Consider the following 20,797-nt stretch of genomic DNA (forward strand, 5'->3'; position numbering starts at 1 on the left):
ACGCCCTATACAGCGGGACTCGCTTCCGACAGACTAATAAAGGACAAGTTTTTAAAGGACTCTGGCTCCATCCCGTCTCCCTGTCCCCCTCCCTGCGGTGGTGGTGGTGGTGATGGGTGTCACTGTCCTGTTGTCTTGTGCCCATGGCTCTGCCCAAGCCTGGGGACATACCGTATCCTTGGTCCCAGGATGCTGTTTGCCCCACTTCCCTGTGTCCAGGGAGACAGGGACGAGCGAGGGGACAGCCTGAGGACCCAGGGGGGGTGCCCGTGCCCTGTCCCGCAGTGACAGCCCAGGGACCCAAGGGGATGTCTGTGCCCTATCCCACAGTGACAGCATGGGGGATGAGGGGGACATTCATGCCCTGTCCCGTGGTGACAGCCTAGGGACCCAGGAGGAGGTCCATGCCCTGGGGCATGCGGGGAGACGTCCATGCCCCGACCCATGGTGACAACCTGAGGACCAAGAGGGGTACCTATGCCCTGCTCTTGGGGACAGCCCAGGGGACGAGGGACACATCTGTGTGCTGTCCCATGGTGACAGCCCGGGGCATAAGGGGAACATCCATGCAGTGCCCCACGGTGACAAACCAAGGGATGATGGGGATGTCCATGCCCTGTCCCACAGTGGCAGCCCAGGGACCCAGTGGGTCATCCATGAACTGACTGATGGTGACAGCCCAGGGGATGATGGGAACACCCATGCTCTGCCCATGGCGACAGCCCACGGTAGCTGGGGACACCCACATCCTGCCTACGGCTATGGCCAGGGGTAGATGGGGACACCCTTGCCCTGACAACAATGACACCAGGGGTAGATGGGGACACCCACCCCCTGTCCATGGCGACACCCAGGGTAGATAGGGACACCTGTGTCCTACCTGTGGTGACACCAGGGTGGCTGGGGACACCCGTGCCATCCTCACAGCAACAGCCCGGGGTGGTGGGGGACATCCATGCCCTGCCCACGGCGACAGACCAGGGTAGTTGCGGAAACCCTTGCCCTGCCAACAGTGACATCTGGGGTAGATGGGGACACCCGCCCCCTGTCCACAGTGACACCCGGGTAGATGGGGACACCTGTGTTGTACCCACAGTGACACCTGGGGTGGTTGGGGACCCCTGTGCTGTCCCCACAATGATACCAGGGGTGGCTGGGGACACCGATGTGCTCACCATGGCGACACCCAGAGTAGCTGGGGATACTCGTGTCTTGCCCATGGTGACACTGGGGTGGTGGGGGACACCTGTGCGCTCCCCACAGTGACACCCAGGGTGGTTGGGGACCCCCATGTTGTCCCCACAATGACACCCAGGGTGGCTCGGGACACCCATGTGCTCCCCACGGTGACACTAGGATGGTTGGGGACAGCCATGTGCTCCCGACAGTGACACCCAGGGCGGTTGGGGATACTCATGTCCTGCCCACGGGGACACCGGGGTGGCTGGGGACACCCATGTGCTCCCCACGGTGACACACAGGGTTGTTGGGGACACCCATGTTGTCCCTGATGTGACACCTGGGATAGCTGGGGACACCCATGTGCTCCCCATGGTGACAACAGGGTGGTTGGGGACACCCATGTTCTCCCCATGGTGACACCCAGAGTAGTTGGGGATACTCGTGTCCTACCCATGGTCACACCAGGGTGGCAGGAGACACCAATGTTCTCCCCATGGTGACACTAGGGTGGTTGGGAACACCCGTGTGCTCCCCACGATGACACCCGTGATGACTGGGGACATCTGTGTCCTACCCACGGTGACACCCAGAGTAGCTGGGGATACCCGTGTCCTGCCCACGGCGACACCGGGGTGGTGGGGGACACCCGTGTCCTGCCCACGGCGACACCCAGGGTGGCTGGGGACACCCGTGTGGTCCCCGCCGTGACAATGGGGTGGCTGGGGACACCCGTGTGCTCCCCACGGTGACACCCAGGGTGGTTGGGGACCCCCGTGCCGTCCCCACGGCGAGAGAGGGCTGTCGGGGGACACCCCCCTCCGTCCCCGCGGCCCCGCCCTCCCCCCGGAGCCCCGCCCCCGGCCCCGCCCCCGGCCGCGCGCCGGCGCCCTGCTCCCGCCGGGCCGTCGCCGCGCGCCGGCGGAGCCGCAGCGGCAGGGCCGGGCCGGGCCGGGCCGGGCTGGGCTGGGCTTGCGGGGGGGGGACCGGGGCCTGGCGCGGGGAGCGGGGCGGGGACAGGGCCTGGCGCGGCGCCGGGTCAGCGCGGCTGCATGAGGTTGATGCTGCTGTGCTGCACCTGGAGGGACGAGCCTATGGGAGAGGACGAAGGTGCGTTACCCCCCCCCGCCTCCGTCTGCCCCCCCCCCCCCGCCCCCTTCTTCGCCTGACTCAGCGCTTCCGCCGCCGCTGGGGCCCTGCGACCCTCCCCCGGCTCACCCGCGCCCCCCGGCCGGCCTGCAGCCCCTCTGCACACCCCGCATCCTCCCCGCAGCCCCAAATCCCCCTCTGCGCCCCCCAGCCAGCCTGCAGTCCCCCCGCATCCCCCCCCTGCACCCCTACATCCCCCCCACATTCTCCCCTGCACCCCCACATCCCCCCTTGCACCCTTACATCCCCACTGCACCTTTACATCCCCCTGCACCCTCATCCTGCCTGCATCCTTCCCACATCTCCCCCTGAACCCGTACGTGCTCCTCTGCACCCCCCATCCAGCTTGTATCCCCCCCACATCCCCCCCCCACTCCCCAGCCAGCCAGCATCCCCCCCTGCACCCCCACGTCACCCCCTGCACCCCTCACCAAGCTCACATCACCCCCTGCATCCTCCACTGCACCCTCCTTCTAGCCTGCATCCCTGTTGCACCCCCACATCTCCCCCTGCACCCCCTGTCCAGTCTGCATCTCCTCCCTGCAGCCCCCACTGCATCCCCCCCAACTTCACATCCAGCCTGCATCCCCCCTGCGCCCCCACATCCCCCCTGCAGCCCTCATCCAGCCCACATCACCCCCTGCATCTCCCCTGCACCCCCAATCTCCCCGTGCACCCCCTGTTCGGCTTGCATCCCGCTACATCCCCCCCGCACTGCCATCCAGCCTGCATCCCCCCTGCACCCCCAAATCTCCTTCTATACCCCCTGTCCTGCCCGCATTCCTGCCTGCACCCTCCCTGCCACCCCCACATCCCCCTCTGCACCCTCATCCAGCCCGCAACCCTGCCTGCACCCCCACATCCCTCCCTGCACCCCCTGTCTAGCTTGCATCCCCTCCTTCCTCCCTGCCTGCATCCCCCCTGCACCCCACATCGCTCCTGCACCCCTCATCAAGCTCGCATCACCCCCTGCGTCCCTTCTGCACCCCCCTTCCCGCCTGCATCTCCCCTGCACCCCCAATCTCCCCTTGCACCCCGTGTTCCGCTTGCATCCCCCCTACATCCTGCCCCTGCACTGCTGTCCAGCCTGCATCCCCCTTGCACTCCCAAATCTCCCCCTGCACCCCCGTCCAGCCCCTATCCCTGCCTGCACCCCCACGGCCCCCCCTGCACCCCCTGTTTAGATTGCATTCCCTCCTGCATCCCTGCCTGCGCTCCCCTTCCAGCCTGCATCCCCCTTGCACCCCCACATCCCCCTTCTGCACCCGCAACGCTCCCACATCTCCCCCTGCCCCCCCACATGTCCCCCTGCTGCACCCCATCTGGCCTGCAGCCCCTCTGCACCCCCGTCCAGCCCGCATCACTGCCTGCACCCCCACATCCCCCCCTGCACCCCCTGTCTAGCTTGCATCCCCTCCTGCATCCCTGCCCGCACCCCACAAACACCCGCACATCCCTCCCTGCACCCCGATATCTCCTCCCCCCATGCCTCCTGCCTCCTTCCCTGCACCCCCACATCCCTACTGTGCCTCCCACCCACTCTGCACCCCCAGACCCCTCATCCCTCCCTGCACCCCCAGGACCTCTGCAGCCACCCTGCCTCCCTCGTCTTCCTCCCTGCAACCCCCATATCCCCCCGCCGCACCCCCTGCGTGCCCTGGCACCCCTTTCCGTCCTGCAGTCCCCCATCCAAAACTCATCCTGCACCCCTCCGTGCCCCCTGCGTCCCCCAGCACCCATCCTGCACCCCTCTGTGTCCCTGCACTGCTCCTGTACTCCATCCGTGCTGCATCTCCCAGCACCTTCCGTGTCCCAGCGCCCATCCTGCACCCCTCTGTGTCCCCCCGTGCACCCTGCGTCCCCAGCACCCATCCTGCACCCCTCTGTGTCCCCCCGTGCACCCTGCGTCCCCAGCACCCATCCTGCACCCCTCTGTGTCCCCCCGTGCACCCTGCGTCCCCAGCACCCATCCTGCACCCCTCTGTGTCCCCCCGTGCACCCTGCGTCCCCAGCGCCCATCCTGCACCCTTCTGTGTCCCTCCATGTGTTTTATGTCCCACTGGATCCCTCCTTTACACCCCCCACACCCATCCTGCGCCCCTTCATACCCCCTGTATCCCCCCTTGCACCCCTTCATCCCCCCTGCACCCTCTGCTCCCATCCTGCACCCCTCTGTATCCCCCCCATGCACCCTGCAACCCCCAGCACCCACCCTGCACCCTTCTGTATCCCTCCATGCGCTTTATGTCCCACTGGATCCCTCCTTTACACCCCTTCCATCCTGCACCCCCCCCCCGCATTCTGCGCCCCTTCATCTCCCCTGCATCCTCCCTGCACCCCTCTGTATTCCTCCATGTGCTCTGCATCCCCCTGCACCCATCCTGTACCCCTTCAACCCCCCCCTGCACCCATCCTCCAACACCTTCAACCCCCTGCGCCCATCCTGTGTGCCGCCTTCCCCCCCGGCACGCTCTGCACCCGTCCTGTATCCCTCCATACACCCTTCAACCCCCCCAGCACCCGTCCCGCACCCCTTCAACCCCTCCGCACCCATGTTGCACCCCTTCACCCCCCCTTCACCCTCTACCCCATCCTGTACCACTTGCACCCCCGTAGCCCTCCCCTGCACCCATCCTTCACCCCATCACCCCCCCACCTCCATCAGTGTGTGCCCCCCCATCCCACTCCTCCGGAGCACTCAGGCACCCCTCCATCCCCAGCATCTCTGCACCCCCAAACATCTGTCCCGCTGTTCTGCGCCCCCCCAAACATCTGTCCTGCCGCTCAGCACCCTGCTGTGTCCCCAGCCCCCCCATCCCCCCTGCACCCCCCAACCTGCCTGTCCCCTGTGCTGGCTGGGCCCTGCGCCCCCTCCAGCACCTCCACGGGACATCCTGGGTCCCCAGCGCTACCCCCTGCCGCCCACAGCCTCCCTGTGTCCCCCCACCCCCGCGGGCACCCAGCACCCCCTGGTGACGGTCACGGTAGTGTTCCCACGGGACAGGGGCTCTGGAGGTGGCTTGGCACAATGAGAGCCCCTGCCCTGTCCCCAGCCTCAGGGACATCAGTGCCATGACCTTGTCCCCATTCCAAGGGGGAGTTCGTCACCCTGGGCAGAGGGACTTAATCCCGGGGGATGTGCCTGGGTGCTGCTGCGGGGAAGATGGGGACAGCCGGCAGGGTGACGCTGTCCCTCTTGTGTGTCCCCCCTCCATCTAGGGACCGACCTGCCGGTGTGTGCGAGCTGCGGGCAGGGCATCTACGATGGGCAGTACCTGCAGGCGCTGAACGCCGACTGGCACGCCGACTGCTTCAGGTGGGAGCCCGCGGTCCCGCCGGGATGGCACTGGGGACACCGGGATGGCATCGGGGACACCGGGATGTGCCTTGGGGTTGGGGACAGCGGACCCCTGACCGTGGCTGCGTGGGGCAGCACAGGCAGTGGGGTGCAGGCAGGACTCAGTGGGTGATGGCGAGCCTGCTGGAGGGTGCCTGTACCCCGCTGTCCCCCCACGCTGTCCCTTCCTGCCCGGTGACAGTGACGGGGCGCACGGGGCTGATGTCACCCGGCCCCCACCCGCCCTGTTTCCTCTTTCACTCGCGCCCTCCCGGCAGCTCAAGCAGTGGGAGCCCCGAGGAGGAGGAGGAGGAAGGTCCCGGGTCGGGGGGCGCAAGGGGTGGCCGGGACGTGGTGGGGGTCACCGTGTGGTTGGGAGTGCCGAGCGTGGCGGGGGACCGGGGTGGTGACCCCCCTGTCCTGCGGAGGATGCTGGCGGCGGTGCTGAGGAAGAGCCGCGTCCTGAGCGTCGGAGCCAAGTGAGTGGGAGTGGGTCGGGCCGGACTCTGCACCCCAATTCCCCCCCCCCCCCCCAGCCACCCGGGGTGCTCTGCCTGTGTTATCTCCCCCACACTCCCCCGGCCAGGGGTGCTCTGCCTGTGTCGCCCTCCCCGCGCTCCCTGGGCCATCAGCCCCAGCCAAACCACTGCGGGGGCCACAGCTGGATCCGGGCCCCCCCCCGCCCCCCCGAGTCTGGCTTCCGGCAGCCCTGGCCTCGCTGGTGCAAAAGCCTTCCTCTATCCGCCCTCCCCCTCTACCCCCCCCCTTGCAGCCGTGGAAGGAGCGTGGCCCTCACTCCGGTCACGCGTGGGGGGGGAGGGAGGAGGAGGAGGAGGAGGAGGAGGAGGAGGAGGAGGGATGCGGCCGCCCCCTGGGGGCGCCGTGGGGCGGAGGGGGTTAAGGGGGCGGGGCCGCGCGGTCGCCGTCGTCCCCTCCCTTTCCACACACACACACACACCCCCCCCCTCCCTCCCCCAACAAACCCCGGGGAGGCTTCGGGCTGCGGAGTCCTCGCGCGGTGACGTCATGGGGTGGGGAAATTCCGCGCCGTGACGTCACGCCTCTTTGGTATTCCACCTGCGCGCGGCGCCCGCCCCCGGCGTGGGGATGGTGGGGGGGAAAGGGGCACTGCGGCAGTGCCCGTGCACCCCCCCAGCAACCCCCCCCTGCAGCACCCAACTTGCAGCCGTCCCGTTCCCCCCCCCCGGCACCCTGCTACGGAGCACCCCCTGCACCTGCCTGTGCACCCCCAGACCCCACAGCCCCCCACACCCCCTCGCGCCCCCCCATCTGCCTGCACCACCACCACCACCACCCCCCCCCCGTCTCCCCACCCCGGTGCAGCTCCACGCACCCCGCGCAGCAGGTCCATCCCCCTGCGCCCTGTTTGCAGCACCCAGGGCTTTGCACCCCCGAGGCTGGCATGTCTGTGACCAGGCTGGCGCGTCCCTCTATGTGTCTGTGACCAGGCTGGCACGTCCCTCTGTCTGTGACCAGACTGGCACATCCATGACGAGGGTGACACATTTGTGACCATGCTGGCATGTCCCTCTATGTGTCTGTAACCAAGGCGGCATGTCCCTGAGAGTGTCTGTGACCAGGGTGGCATGTCCCTCCATGTGCCAATACCAGGGTGGCATGTCCCTCTGTGTGTCTGTCTGTGACCAGGGTGGTATGTCCCTTCATGTGTCCATGACCAGGGTGGCAAATCCCTGTGTGTGTCCATCTGTGTGTCTGTGACCAGACTGGCACATCTGTGACTAGGGTGACACATTTGTGACCAGGGTGGCACGTCCCTCTGTGTGTCTGTGACCAGGCTGGCACGTCCCTCTGTCTGTGACCAGACTGGCACATCTGTGACAAGGGCAACACATTTGTGACCATGCTGGCATGTCCCTCTATGTGTCTGTGACCAGGGTGGCGTGTCTGTGACCAGACTGGCACATCCATGACTAGAGTGACACATTTGTGACCAGGGTGGCACGTCCCTCTATGTGTCTGTGACCAGACTGGCATGTCCCTCTGTGTTTCTGTGACCAGGGTGGCACATCCCTCTGTCTGTGACCAGACTGGCACATCCATGACTAGGGTGACACATTTGTGACCAGGCTGGCATGTTCCTCTGTGTGCCCATGACCAGGCTGGCGTGTCCATGCAGAGCTGGCATCTCCCTCCCCATGCTTGTCCCTGCCCTGTGTCCCTTACCCTGTCCACTCTTGTGTCCCTGCATGTCCCCACACCGCCAGCCTGCACTGCCACCCTGGGGATGGTGACATACGGATGCGGTGGCCCTGCGGCGGGGTAGGGAACAGGGGAAGGAGCTTGCACAGAGAGCCGTGGGATGGATGGGCACTGGCTGCCCCCCGGGGTGATGATGGGGACAGGGTGACGATGGTGACGTAGTGACAAGGGGGTCCCTGTCCCCTGCCACAGGTGCTGCGAGTGCGGGGCCTCCCTGTCCCACCAGTACTACGAGAAGGATGGGCGCCTCTACTGCAAGAAGGATTACTGGGCGCGCTTCGGGGAGCTCTGCCACGGCTGCTCCGAGCAGATCACCAAGGGGCTGGTCATGGTGAGCGCCGGGTGGGGGGGGTCCCCAAGGGTCCCCGGGGTGGGGACACATGGAGCACTGACCCACGGCTGAGCTCTTTGGAAAGGGGGCGAGGTGGGGAGAGGGTGCAGGTCCCCTGCACAGGTTGGGCTCTGGGGGTGGCAGGGGTGTCCTCTGCATTTTAGGGGGACGGCTGGTGGGTGGTGTGCCCCCATGTTGGGACTGGGGGATGCAGGAGGGAGGCTCAGGGTGGTGGGATGTCCCCGCAGCCATCCCCAGCCTGGTGGCATGACTGTCCCCCCCACCCCGCCGTGGCTCAGCCTGCCCTTCCTTTGGCCCCGGTGCACCCATGGGTGCTCCCAGCACCATCCGAGCCCCAGGCGTCTGGGTCCCCGGGGCTGATGGCATCTGCCCGCAGGTGGCCGGGGAGCAAAAGTACCACCCCGAGTGCTTCAGCTGCCTCAACTGCCGCACGTTCATCGGGGACGGGGACACCTACGCGCTGGTGGAGCGCTCCAAGCTCTACTGGTACGTCCCAGCCTGGGTGGATGGCGGTGGGGGACACGTCCCCTGGCACCCCCCCACCCACCCATCTTCTCCCGGCCCCGCAGCGGGCACTGCTATTACCAGATGGTGGTGACGCCGGTCATTGAGCAGATCCTGCCGGATTCACCGGCTTCCCGCATCCCGCACACCGTCACGCTCGTCTCCATCCCCGCCTGCTCCGACGGCAAACGCGGCTTCTCCGTCTCCATCGACCAGGGCTGCGGCACCGAGCACCCCCGCACTGTCCGCGTCCGAGAGTGCGTCTGTGTCCCCTCTGCCACCGTCCCCCTCCCCGGGGCCGGGGGCATCCCGCACCCGTTCTGCTGCTGGGATCCACTCGACAGATGCTTTTTGGGGCGGGAGAGTGAGAGGGTGGGGCTGGTGTGTCCCCATCAGCTGGGGGTGGCCAGAAGGGACTGTGGTGGCATGTCCCCAGCTGCTGGGGGGTGGTTTTTGGGGACTGTGCTGGCGTGTCCCCGTGGGATGCTTGGATTGGTTCGTGGATACTGTGCCAGCATGTCCCCATCCCGGAGTGACTCGTGGGCAGTGTGCCTGTATGTCCCCATCTGGCAGGGGTGACCCATGGGCAGTGTGCCTGTGTGTCCCCAACCAGCAGGGGTGACCTGTGGGTATCATGCCTGCTTCTCCCCAACTAGCAGGGGTGACTCATGGATAGCATGACCGTGTGTCCCCATCCCGAAGGGGTGACTCGTGGGTACCATGACAGCATGTCCCCGTCAAGCAGGGGTGGCTTGTGGGCAGCTTGCCTGCACGTCCCCAAACTAGCAAGGGTGACATGTGGGCACCCAGTCCAACAAGGGCAGCGTGCCTCCATGTCACCTTCTGGTAGAGGTGGCCCGTGGGCAGCGTGCCTCCATGTCCCCATGTCACAGGAGTGACTCGTAGGTACCGTGACAGCATGTCTCCATCTCCAAGGTGACTTGCAGGGGAGGTGACAGCCTGTCCCCATTGGCTGGGGGTGGCTCGTGGGCTGTGTCCCGGCACATCCCCACCCATGAGGGTGTCGGGGCTCGGGGAGTGACCCCTGCTGCCTGCCGGCCCTGCAGGGTAGATCCAGACTGCATCAGCCCTGACATGAAGAACTCCATCCACGTGGGTGACCGCATCCTGGAGATCAACGGCACCCCCATCGGCCACGTCCCCCTGGATGAGGTACGTTTTCCCCCGGGGTGCCCCCCGAACCAGCACCACACCCCTTTCCCCTCCCCAAAACCGCCCCTGCCATACTTTTTTGCCCCCAGATCGACCTGCTGATCCAGGAGACCAGCCGCCTGCTCCAGCTGACCATCGAGCACGACCCCCACGAGCCCCTTGCGCGTGAGCCAGGGCTCGCCTGCAGCCCCCTGCCCGCCTCCTGCAGCCCCTTGTGCTCCCCGGCCCCCCTGTCCTGCGCGGAGCCCAGCGCCATGCGCCAGCGGACCGTCACGTAAGGCCACCAGGTCACCTGCCTCTCCTGTTGGGGTCCCTCCCTGAGGTTGACCTTCTGTCCGTCTGTCCGCAGGAGGAGTTGCAGCACGGACAAGTCTCCGGGCTCCGGCTCGGTGGGCTCGCCCGCGTCCCAGCGCAAGGACATCGGTCGCTCCGAGTCATTGCGCGTCGTCTCCCGTGCCCATCGCATCTTCCGCCCTTCCGACCTGATCCACGGCGAGGTGCTGGGCAAGGGCTGCTTCGGCCAGGCAATCAAGGTGGGGCTGGGCGGCCGCAAGTGTCGCAAGCATGATGGTCTCAGCTCCCTGGGATGGAGGGGGGGGTATTGTCTTACCCGCGGTGTCCCCAGAGGTGGGGTGTCAGCAGGGAGCCACCAATGGCTCAGTCCCTGCCCTCCCTGCCAGGTGACGCATCGGGAGACCGGTGAGGTGATGGTCATGAAGGAGTTGATCCGCTTCGATGAGGAGACACAGAGGACCTTCCTCAAAGAGGTGAGCATCCCCTTTCTTTGATCTCCCTGACTTGGGGGGGACACGAGGGATGGGACTGTCCCATCCTGTCCTCCGCCCTAAAATGGGAAGCTGGGCATGGCACCTGGAGTGGGGGGGGCCAGGCACCAGGGGGTTCAGGCAGCCCTGCCTGTTTAATAGAGAACATGCGGGCAGCAGGTCTGCCTGGATGGGTGCTGGGTGGCTCAGGGTGTCATGGGCACGGGGCTGGGGGGGTCCTGCAGGTGAAGGTGATGCGCTGCCTGGAGCACCCCAACGTGCTGAAGTTCATCGGGGTGCTGTACAAGGAGAAGAGGCTCAACTTCATCACAGAGTACATCAAGGGGGGCACTTTGAGGAGCCTCATCAAGAGCATGGTGAGTGCTGGGGGGGCAGGTCGGCCCCAGTGGGTAGCCCTCTCCTCTCTCCTCTTCTCTGGCAAATCCCCTCTCCTGCCCCCAGGACAGCCACTACCCCTGGAGCCAGCGGGTCAGCTTCGCCAAGGACATCGCTGCTGGCATGGTGGGTGCTGCCAGGGGATGGGTGGGGGGATGGGTGCTGGTGGGTGGGGGACTGTGGGGTTGGGGTGCCCCCTGCTCTCAGCCCATCCTTCCCTCAGGCCTACCTCCATTCCATGAACATCATCCACCGTGACCTCAACTCTCACAACTGCCTCGTGCGGGAGGTGAGTCCCACCTCGGTGGTGTCCGCCCTGGCCCGGGTGGGGGTCTCAGCCCCTCGTGTGGCTCCCTCACGCCTCTCCATCCACCCAGAACAAGAGCGTGGTGGTGGCTGATTTTGGGTTGGCGCGGCTGATGGTGGATGAGAAGAACCAGCCCGAACATCTCAAGAACCTGAAGAAACCGGACCGCAAGAAGCGGTATACGGTGGTGGGGAACCCCTACTGGATGGCCCCCGAGATGATCAATGGTGAGCCCGGTTGCGGTGCCAGGGGTGGGGACGTGGCCAGATGGGGCTCTGTCCCCACAGAGGGAACACTTGGTGTGGAAGGGACAAGACATGCTGCATGACCTTACTCATCTCTCCCTGCAGGGAGGAGCTATGATGAGAAGGTGGACATCTTCTCCTTCGGCATCGTCCTGTGCGAGGCAAGTAACGTTGGGGTTGGGGTCTCCCCTTAGAGATGGGGTCCTCATTGGGGTTGAGGCCTTCAGTTGAGGTCGCCCCATTGGGGTTGGGGTCTCCCCATGGGTTGAGGCATCCAGTTGAGATCTCCCCTTTGGGGTTGGGGTCTCCCCATGGGTTGAGGCCTCCAGCTGAGCTCTCCCCATTGGGGTTGGGGTCTTCCATTGGGGTCGGGGTCCTCATTGGGGTTGATGTTTCCCATTGGGGTTGGGGCCCTCATTGGGTTTTGGTTTCCCCCTTGGGGCTGAGCCTGCTCCTCCCTCCTGCTTTCCCCCAGATCATCGGCCGGGTGAGTGCTGACCCTGACTACCTGCCCCGCACCACCGACTTCGGCCTCAATGTCAGGGGCTTCCTGGACCGCTACTGCCCCCCCACCTGCCCCCCCAGCTTCTTCCCCATTGCCGTCTGCTGCTGCGACCTGGACCCTGAGAAGCGGTGAGTGGTTGGGGTCCCTCCCGAGGGACCACTGGGGCTGGTGGGGGGGCTGCTATGGAACCGGGGGGACATGGGGCCAGCGGAGCTGCTATGTGTCCCCCCCTTTTCGCTCAGGCCGTCCTTCAGCAAGCTGGAGCAGTGGCTGGAAACCCTCCGCATGCACCTGGAGATCCACCTGCCGCTGAGCTCCCAGCTGGAGCAGCTGGACCGAACCTTCCGAGAGACGCACCGGTGGGGCGAGGGCGGGCTGCCTGCACCCCCCCGATAGAGCCCACCCAGCCGCACCCCCTCTGAAGCTGCAGGAGAAGGAGCCGCACCCGCCGCCAGCATCTCCTCTGGCTGCCACCACCACCCCCGGGGCTGGATCCCGGGGGTTCCCCGAACGAGCCCCCCACCCCGTCTCCTCTGCACGGGCTGCCCACACCCTCCCTGGGAGCTGGCTCTCCCCTGTGCATCCCCACCCCCCCCCACCATAGCTCGACAAGCCCGGCTGGCCACACCATGGGGACTGTCCCCGTGTCCCCAAGTCCCCCCCGCCCCGGCTCGCTTCGCCTTTGCACGCCCCGGGGGCTGCGCGGCCGCCGCACCCCCACGAGCCCCGGGGGCTCCCCCCGTACAGAGCCGCAGCCTCGCGGCGGTGCCTTGGCTTTCCGTGAACTTGCACTGCGACACAGGAGGGACAACCCGGTTCCTTTTGGGGGACAAGGGGGGGTACACAGCCCCTGGCCCCCCCAGGGGAACACGGGTCCCAGGGCAGCCTCATAGCAACGCCCTCATCCTCGGCCGGACCCTCTCACGCTGCTTCTACCGGCACCCCAGGCTCAGGGGCTGCCGGCACCCTCGGCCGAGCGAGGGGTCCATGGTGGGGACACACACACCCCCGTGGCGTGGGGACAAGTACGTAGCGGTCCCTGCTGCCCCCCATGTCCCCACTGCCCATGCTAAGCCGTGACTGCGCATCCCTAGGGACAGCGCCGGGTGGTCCAGAGGGATGCGGGGATGCGACTCGTCTTGGTCCCCTTGACCCAGGGGGGTTGGGGGGGGGTTGCGCCACGCGGTGCTTTTCATGCTCTTTATTCAGGTTCATTTTTCTGTAAGATATTTAAAGAGAAGAGTTTGTATTATTTTTTCATACGATGTAGCGTTTGCCATTTGTCACTGCCTCGGTTCTGCTTTCCCGAAGGGATGAAACTGTGAAGCCTCTCCGCGCACTTTTGCCCGGGAAGTCCAAGGCGACGTCCTCTCCGGAGGCGGGAAGGGAGCTCAAACTGTGATGTACCCCGAGCCGTGAGTCAATAAATCCTTCCCTGCTCGCTGCCCGGCCTGCTTGGGAATCGCTCGCCTCCCCCGGGGTGGGGGGGGTGGGGGGGGGCCTGGCAGCTCTTGGGGAAACTGAGGCAGGAGGGGCTGGACTCTGTGCTGGGGGCGGTGCGGTGGTACTGGGCTCGGTGGCATCCCCCTGTCTCAGTCACCCCCATGGTGGCAGCGCTGTTGTCCCCCTTTGTGCTGTTCCCACCCCATCGTGGGTGTGCCCCCCTGATGCCACCATTCCTGCCTGCACCGCCTGGCCGGGCCCCCAGACCCCCACGCCCCATGTGCCCTCCCCGCCTGGCCACGGCCACTGTCACCCCACGCGATGGCAGAGCCCACGGTGGTGACAGGCTGGTTATGGAGCTCCGTGACCCTGGGTGCCGTGGAGCAGCTTTGCCTTCCAGGTAAAACAAGCCCCAGGGGACACCAAGGTGGCCTGTGTCCCACGCGGTGGCAGCCTGCGGCCATCCCATGCTGTCCCTCTGTCCTCGTCACCTTCCTAAACCAAATTAAGGTCCCCAAGGTGGGGAATCTCCATCCTCAGAGAGGTTTGAGCTTTGGCTAGAGAAAACTTGGGCCCCAAGGAGCTTGGGAGGGGGGAGGGAGGTGACAGGGAAGGGACTGGGGGACATCCCCAAGGATGTCCCCAGGGATGCTGCAGTTGGGTGAGGAGGGGAGAGCGCAGCCCAAAGGGGTCCTGGGATCCAGGCTGGACCCCCCTACCAGGAAAACCTCATGGTTTATTGCTCCAGGGATGCTTGGCCTTAGTGTGGCGGGGACTGGGGAGGTTGGGGAGGTGACAGTGACTCTGTCCCCCTCTGGGGGGTAGCTCCTTCGTCTGACTGCCTGTACCGCATCACCCCGGTGAAGGAACAAGGGCAAACACCCTGCCAGGGTCACGGTGCCGTCATGGCACCCTTGGTGACATCACACCATGCCAGTTCTTTGCTCCGGGAGCAGGACACCATCGCTCCCCAGGAACATCGGGGTGGCGGGGGATCCGTTGCTGCTGTCACCCCTGGGAAACACCATGGTCCCCAAGTCCCCGCCGCCATGGGAGAGCAGGACCTCGGGAGACCCCCAGCCTGGCAGCGGGAGCCCCACATCCCTGCAGGACCCCCAGTTGCCCTGCAGCTCCTCACCCAGCTGCATGGAGCTGCTGAGCGGGTTGTGGCTGGTGCAGCCAGTGCCACCGGGCCACTTGCTGGTGGCCCTGCAGAGGACCCTCGGTGCCGGGCAGGGGAAGAGCCAGGCTAGAGCTGGCAGCCGGCCACAGCAGGGCCAAAGCATTGGCAGCTCGGTCACCCCCATGACCAGCGACTCATCCCAGAACGAGCCACCAGCTGACACCCGCCCCCCACCAGGCAGGGAGGTGGCCCTGACACAGCCCCAGTGGCCCCACGCCACGGCTGTCACCCAGCCGAAGCCCCCCCATAGGGGTATGCAGCACCCCGTGTCTAAATCCAGCCACCGGCGTGTGCGGCACCCGGCAACAGCCTGGCAGGGCTCCTGGCCGCCATGTCCCCTCCCAGCCCAGCCTGACACCGGGGTGAGGGGCTCAACACCCCTGCTCCCAGCAGCCACCTGTCCCCTCCAGCCGTCACCTCCCAGCAGGGACAAGGGCACTCAGACCAAGCCACAGGCCACTGAGAGCTGCCCCCACGCCACCTGTCCCCGCCAGGGTCCCACTGTGTCCCCTTCCGAGGTGGTCCCCAGTGATGTCCCCAGCAGGGCTCTGCCCAAGCTCAGCCCCAGCTCAGCACGGTGGCCCTTGCTGCAGGCTGGTAGCCAGGTGTCCACAAGTCCCAGGTCCCCCCGGGTGGGCCAGCAGCCAAGTGCCGCCGAGGTGGTGGCCAAAGGCACCAGTGGCTCTGGCAAGGACATGTCTGAGCTAGTGCTGCTCGGCAGAGCCTCCCCCACTGTCCTCCCGCACAAGGCCCAGACCGAGAGCTCCAGCTGCGATGATGGAGACGAGCCATCACCCACCGGGTTTATCACCTTCTTCGTGGGTAAGTTTGGGTGACGGGGTGGGAGGGAGAGTGCGGCTTCCCCCAGCATCTCAGCAGGGAGGGCACTGGTGCTGCTGGGACCCTCCTGGGGGGGCAGTGGCTGCCTGAGGGAAGGGGGGTGGATGGGCAGTAGGGTCCTCGTGAGGCTTGAGGAGATGTGCAAAGAGAGGAGGTGCTAGGGTCCCGTGAGGGCACCCAGCTCCATAGGGATGTCCGGAGCTGGAGAGAAGGGTGCTGGGATCCCACCAGAGTGCCCAGCTTCACAGGGACACGGGGAGCTAGAGAGGGGTCACTGGGGTCCAGCAAGGTGCCCAGCTCTGTAGGGACATGGGGAGCTGGAGAGGGGCCACTGGGGTCCAGTGGGGTGCCCAGCTCCATAGGGACATAGGGAGCTGGAAAGGGGCCACTGGGGTCCAGCGAGGTCACCCAGCTCCATAGGGATGTGGGGAACTGGAGAAGGATTGCTGGAGTCCCACCAGAGTTCCCAGCTCCACAGAGACATGGGGAGCTGGAGAGGGGCCACTGGGGTCCAGCGAGGTCACCCAGCTCCACAGGGATGTGGGGAGCTTGAGAAGGGTCATTGGGATCCGGACAGGGTGTCCACTGGGACAGGTCCCCATCCTTGGCTGCAGGAAGGCTCACCCACACTGGAGGATTTTCCAGCAGTGAGCGGGAGGTGGCAGTGAGGACCTCTGGAGCCATTTCCACCAGTGTTTCTGTGGCTCTGCCCATCCCTGCTTTGAGCAGAGGCTGGACTAGAGCTGACCTGAGATCTCTCCTGTCCTAGACCCCTCTGATCCACCATCCTACGCCTGACGTCTGGCTCTGCAGGGTCTCTGTCATGGTTGGCACTGTCCCCAGAGCAGCCATTTGTGCCCTGAGCACAGCGTCCATCCTTCCAGCTCAGGCTGGGGACTTTTCACGGTCCAGGGGGAGAGCTCGAGCCCTTCTTCTGTGGTCAGAAGTCCAAGTGACCCGCTTGGTGGCTGAGGGACAGGCCGTGGATGATGTTTACCTGGACTTCAGTAAGGCCTTTTGATACAGTTTCCCACGACATCCTCCTGGAGAAACTGGCTGACCGTGGCCTGGACGGGAGTACTCTTCGCTGGGTTAGAAACTGGTTGGAGGGCTAGGCCCAGAGAGTCATGGGGAATGGAGCTAACTCCAGTTGGCGGCCGGTCACGAGTGGTGTTCCCCAGGGCTTGGTATTGGGGCCAATTCCATTTAATATCTTTATCAATAACCTGGAGGAGAGGATCAAGTGCACCCGCAGTAAGTCCGCAGAGGACACCAAGTTGATCTGCTGGAGGGCAGGAAGGCTCTACAGAGGGGTCTGGCCAGGCTGGGTCAATGGGCCGAGGCCAATGGTGTGAGGTTCACCAAGGCCAAGTGCCAGGTCCTGCCCTTGGGTCACCACAACCCCATGGACGCTCTGGGCCGGGGGCAGAGTGGCTGGAGAGCTGCCCGGGGGAAAAGGACCTGGGGGTGTTGGTCAACAGCAACTGAATACGAGCCAGCAGTGTGCCCAGGGGGGCAAGAAGGCCAACAGCATCCTGGCCTGTATCAGGGACAGTGTGGCCAGCAGGACTGGGTCAGTGATGGTCCCCCTGTACTGGGCACTGGTGAGGCCCCACCTCGAGGGCTGTGTCCAGTTTTGGGCCCCTCACCACAAAAAAGACATTGAGGTGCTGGAGCGGGTCCAGAGAAGGGCAACGGAGCTGGTGAGGGGTCTGGAGCACAAGTCCTGTGAGGAGCAGCTGAGGGAGCTGGGGGTGTTCAGCCTGGAGAAGAGGAGGCTGAGGGGAGACCTTCTCGCTCTCTGGAGCTCCCTGAAAGGAGGGGGTAGCCAGGGGGGATCGGTCTCTTCTCCCAAGGAACAGGCGATGGGACAAGAAGAAACAGCCTCAAATTGTGCCAGGGGAGGTTTAGGATGGATATTAGGAAAAATTTGGACACTGAAAGGGTTTTAAGCATTGGAAGAGGCTTCCCAGGGAAGGGGTTGAGGCACCATCCTTGGAGGGACTTAAAAGATGGGCAGACGTGGTGCTGAGGGACGTGGTTTAGTGGTGGCTTTTGTCAGAGTCAGGTCAATGGTTGGACTCGATGATCTGAAGGGTCCCGTCCAACCTGGGCGGTTCTATGATTCTGTGATTTGGGCAGAGGGGTGTCACTATCACAGCCCCATGTCCCCCCTGCCGCCGCAGCCTGGGCTGGGACAGGAGCCACCTCCTTGGGTCACGCATGTCGTCGGGACCTGGTGGCTCGATGGGGCGAATCCAGATCCAAGAAATCCCCTTGGGCACAGAGGCTGATGTAGCAGGTCGGTACCCGCCTGCCTCAGTTTCCCCTCTTGCCGGGGTGTGGGACAGGGGTGCTGGACGTGAGGATGGGAAGAAGGGGATGTTTCTGCAGCTCCCTGTCCCCCCCCAGAGGGGGCTGATGAGCGGCCGATGTCCTCTGGTCCCTGAAGGGTGAGGCTGGCCCTGGGTGAAGCCGGGCAGGGGAATCCCGGGGGCCACGCGCTGCCCCCTCACTCGCTGGTGGGTTTTGTAGGGTCTACATAAACATGGCATTTTTAAACCCAGCACCGGGGATGCTGCTCTCCCGTGCTTCCCTGCGGCACCACCTCCTTCTCCCATCACCCATCCCTCCCTGTCCCTCTCTGCCCTCTGGGGACATGTGGGTCCCATCCCTGACCAGGGTGGTGGGCCTGGGGTGGGGGACACAGGGACATGGCGGGGGGGGACAGCTAGGGCTTAGCTGGGGCGGGGATGGGGGTGGTGCTGGAAAACCTCAGTCGCTTCTGATGGGAAACCTTGTTTCTCCTTGGTCCCGCTGCCGTCTTCCACCGGCTCCGGTGCAAACCCCTTCCTGGACGCTGTTCCAGAGGAGGTAAGCGAAGGGCTGGGGCTGCGGGGTGGGAGCTTGGGGTGACACCGGGGTGCTCCTAATTTCCCCAGTGCCACCAGGTCCCCAGGCCTGGCACCAGAGACGGGCACCACTTGTGTGGTGCATCCTTTGCAAAGGGTTTGCTGGGGCTGGTGACGTGTGATGAGTTGTGGGAGGGCTCAGCGGGGGGAGGGCCCACAGGCAGGAGATCTGCGTGGCTGTGGCTTGGGGTGGGACCTCCTGGGCTTGTGGGCTTGGATGGCTGTGACTCTCCGCCCCCATTGCTGTGCCACCATCCCACGGGGCTCACCCTGTGAGGGGCTGGCATTGGTCAGACACAGGGGATGGTGGCCCCCGACAGCCCCCAGACCCCCCAGTACCCTGACCGGAGACTGGAGCTGCCTGGAGAGAGACAGCCTAGGGGGCTTAGGGCAAGCATGGGGTGACCATGGCACATGGGTCTGGGGGACTGGGAGACTCTGGCATTCGGGGTTAGAATTTGGGGGACCCCAGCACATCCATCTGGGGCTATTTGCTGCCCTGCAGGGGGCTGGCACAGGGACCAAGCCAGGCACCGGCAGCCCTTCCAGGCTCCAATCACAGGAAAGAAGGCAAAAGGCAGGAATTGAAGTCCAGGCTTTCAGGGTGCTACCCTGAGCACAGAACTCGGGGGGCACCACGGGGTGCACGATGTGACTTTATCCTCTCCCTGCTGGGAAAAATGAGGCTGCTTCAGAGAACGGGAAAGCGCAGCCTCCCTGGCTGGCTGCTGCCTCTGCCTGACCTTCGGGTGGCTTTTAGGATGGACCCTGTGGGGCTTTGTCCCCTGGGATGTTTTATTTGGGGCAGCGGTGAGGTGCTCCGCTCTGGCCAGCATTCCTCAGCCCAGCCCCCGCACTGGGAAGGCCCCAAAACTGGACCCGTTGCAACAGAAAGACCTAAAAATAGCAGTTCTCACGGCGGATGCAGAAAAGCATCCGAATATGCGGCCTCTGAACCTGCCAGCAGCCGAGGACGGTGCCGACCCCTCAGCCTCATCCCATGCCTGGCAGCCACTCCGTGGCCTCTACGACCCCAAATCTTCCCAACTGACCCCCCCTTTTGAGATCCCCCTCCCCCATGCAACCAAAGCCACCAGGACCCGCCTTGACGTTGGGGCGATGTGGGTGCAGGCTGGGAGGGGGGGCGGGATACAGGCAGCCCGCGGGGTGCAGGCAGCGAGGAGGCAAGGGGTTAACCTCCCCCTCCCACCCGCCGGATGCAGCGTCCTGGGCTGGGCTCTTTCCATCTTGTTTTGGTTTGGAGGAATAAAAGCTTTGGCAGCATCGTCCGCCGCTTCCCAAAATAACTCAGCCTCCTATGGTAATTATAGAGCTCTGGTCCCCGGTAGCTGCTCGCGGTGGCTTGTCAGCCCTGCCGTGCTGTGCCGGGGCCTGATAACGCTGCTGCCAGCCCGGGGCGAGGGAGACCAGGGTGCCTCGGGGACCTCCGGGACCTCTCGAGCTGCGCCACCCTCCCTCAGCGTCACCGTCGCTCCCCTTGCGTCATCCCCCAGCCAAGAAAAATACAGCCCCTTGCATCCCCCCCGCCTCCGCCTACTACCCAGCTGATCCCTTCAGCTTTTAATGCTCTATTTAAAGCCCGGGCTGCAGCTCGCCCGGCCTCGCTGGGCACCGGGCTACTGGAGCGAGGCCATGACGAGCCAGCAGCTTCTCCAGGCTGTGCCTGTCGGCACGGCTGAGAACTTGCAGCTCATCACAGCAGTGCCCGGCCTGCCCTCCCGCCTCACCCTGTGGGGCTCAACGCTGCTCCTTGAAGGGCAGGGAGAGCCGGGGCTGAGCTCCTGGAGCCTCCGAGCCTGTAATCCCCAGTAATCTCGGAGGAAAGCGCTCAATGTGAGGATTAGAGATGCAAACAGCCACCCTCACCTGCCTGCTCCCTGCCTGCTGCCCTGCCTGCAGCCCTCTGGCCAGCAGTGGGCAAGGAAGGGCTGCCAGGCAAGTGGGCTCGCTGCCCGGCTACCCCAGACGGACGGGGTCTGGGGGGCTGTTGGTCTGCCCCCTCCCCGCCACCAGATTGATCCTGTGTTGGTTATTTATGGGAATAAAGGGAATGCGGAATGCCTAGTCCCCGTAACATGGGAGGGGACAGCACCCTGGGAAGTGACAAGGTTTGGGGACAAGGCCAGGGCACAGCCACCGCTGGCCAAGACCCCCCCCCAGCCCCATTCATGGCTGGGAACACAAGCGCCCCATGCCACCCCGGCCGGCTGTGCCAGCGTCCTCCCCTGCCCTCGGCGGGGACCAGG

At 65.2% G+C, this 20,797-nt stretch overlaps 1 protein-coding gene across 3 annotated transcripts; it reads left to right on the plus strand.

The window, feature by feature from the left end:
- Positions 1-2,095: 2,095 nt before the first annotated feature.
- On the plus strand, positions 2,096-13,597 carry LIMK1 (LIM domain kinase 1). Of its 3 annotated transcripts, XM_063342064.1 has the most exons (17): positions 2,096-2,289; positions 5,548-5,644; positions 5,944-6,144; positions 8,099-8,237; positions 8,635-8,744; positions 8,828-9,019; positions 9,830-9,935; positions 10,025-10,209; positions 10,285-10,468; positions 10,616-10,702; positions 10,945-11,076; positions 11,162-11,221; positions 11,319-11,384; positions 11,473-11,629; positions 11,753-11,808; positions 12,123-12,280; positions 12,395-13,597. In XM_063342064.1, the coding sequence occupies exons 1-17, from the start codon at positions 2,232-2,234 to the stop codon at positions 12,546-12,548; spliced, it is 2,142 nt and encodes a 713-aa protein (XP_063198134.1). In that variant the 5' UTR covers positions 2,096-2,231; the 3' UTR covers positions 12,549-13,597. The 3 variants fall into 3 exon arrangements, with proteins under 3 accessions (XP_063198134.1, XP_063198133.1, XP_063198132.1); XM_063342063.1 differs by lacking the exon at positions 5,944-6,144 and having other exon boundaries at positions 2,097-2,289; XM_063342062.1 differs by lacking the exons at positions 2,096-2,289; positions 5,548-5,644 and having other exon boundaries at positions 5,665-6,144.
- The last annotated feature ends 7,200 nt before the right edge of the window (positions 13,598-20,797 follow it).

This window comes from Chroicocephalus ridibundus, chromosome 7, assembly GCF_963924245.1.
Source record: "Chroicocephalus ridibundus chromosome 7, bChrRid1.1, whole genome shotgun sequence".
Taxonomy (NCBI): Eukaryota; Metazoa; Chordata; class Aves; order Charadriiformes; family Laridae; genus Chroicocephalus; species Chroicocephalus ridibundus.

What these genes read in the sequence shown, in the direction of transcription:
- LIMK1 (XM_063342062.1), top strand. Translation starts at nt 5,669, where the DNA reads ATGGCACTGGGGACACCGGGATGGCATCGGGGACACCGGGATGTGCCT. An exon ending in GAGCGCTCCAAGCTCTACTG is followed by an intron (nt 8,745 to 8,827) that starts GTACGTCCCAGC and finishes CCGGCCCCGCAG; the next exon opens with CGGGCACTGCTATTACCAGA. An exon ending in GGCCCCCGAGATGATCAATG is followed by an intron (nt 11,630 to 11,752) that starts GTGAGCCCGGTT and finishes CTCTCCCTGCAG; the next exon opens with GGAGGAGCTATGATGAGAAG.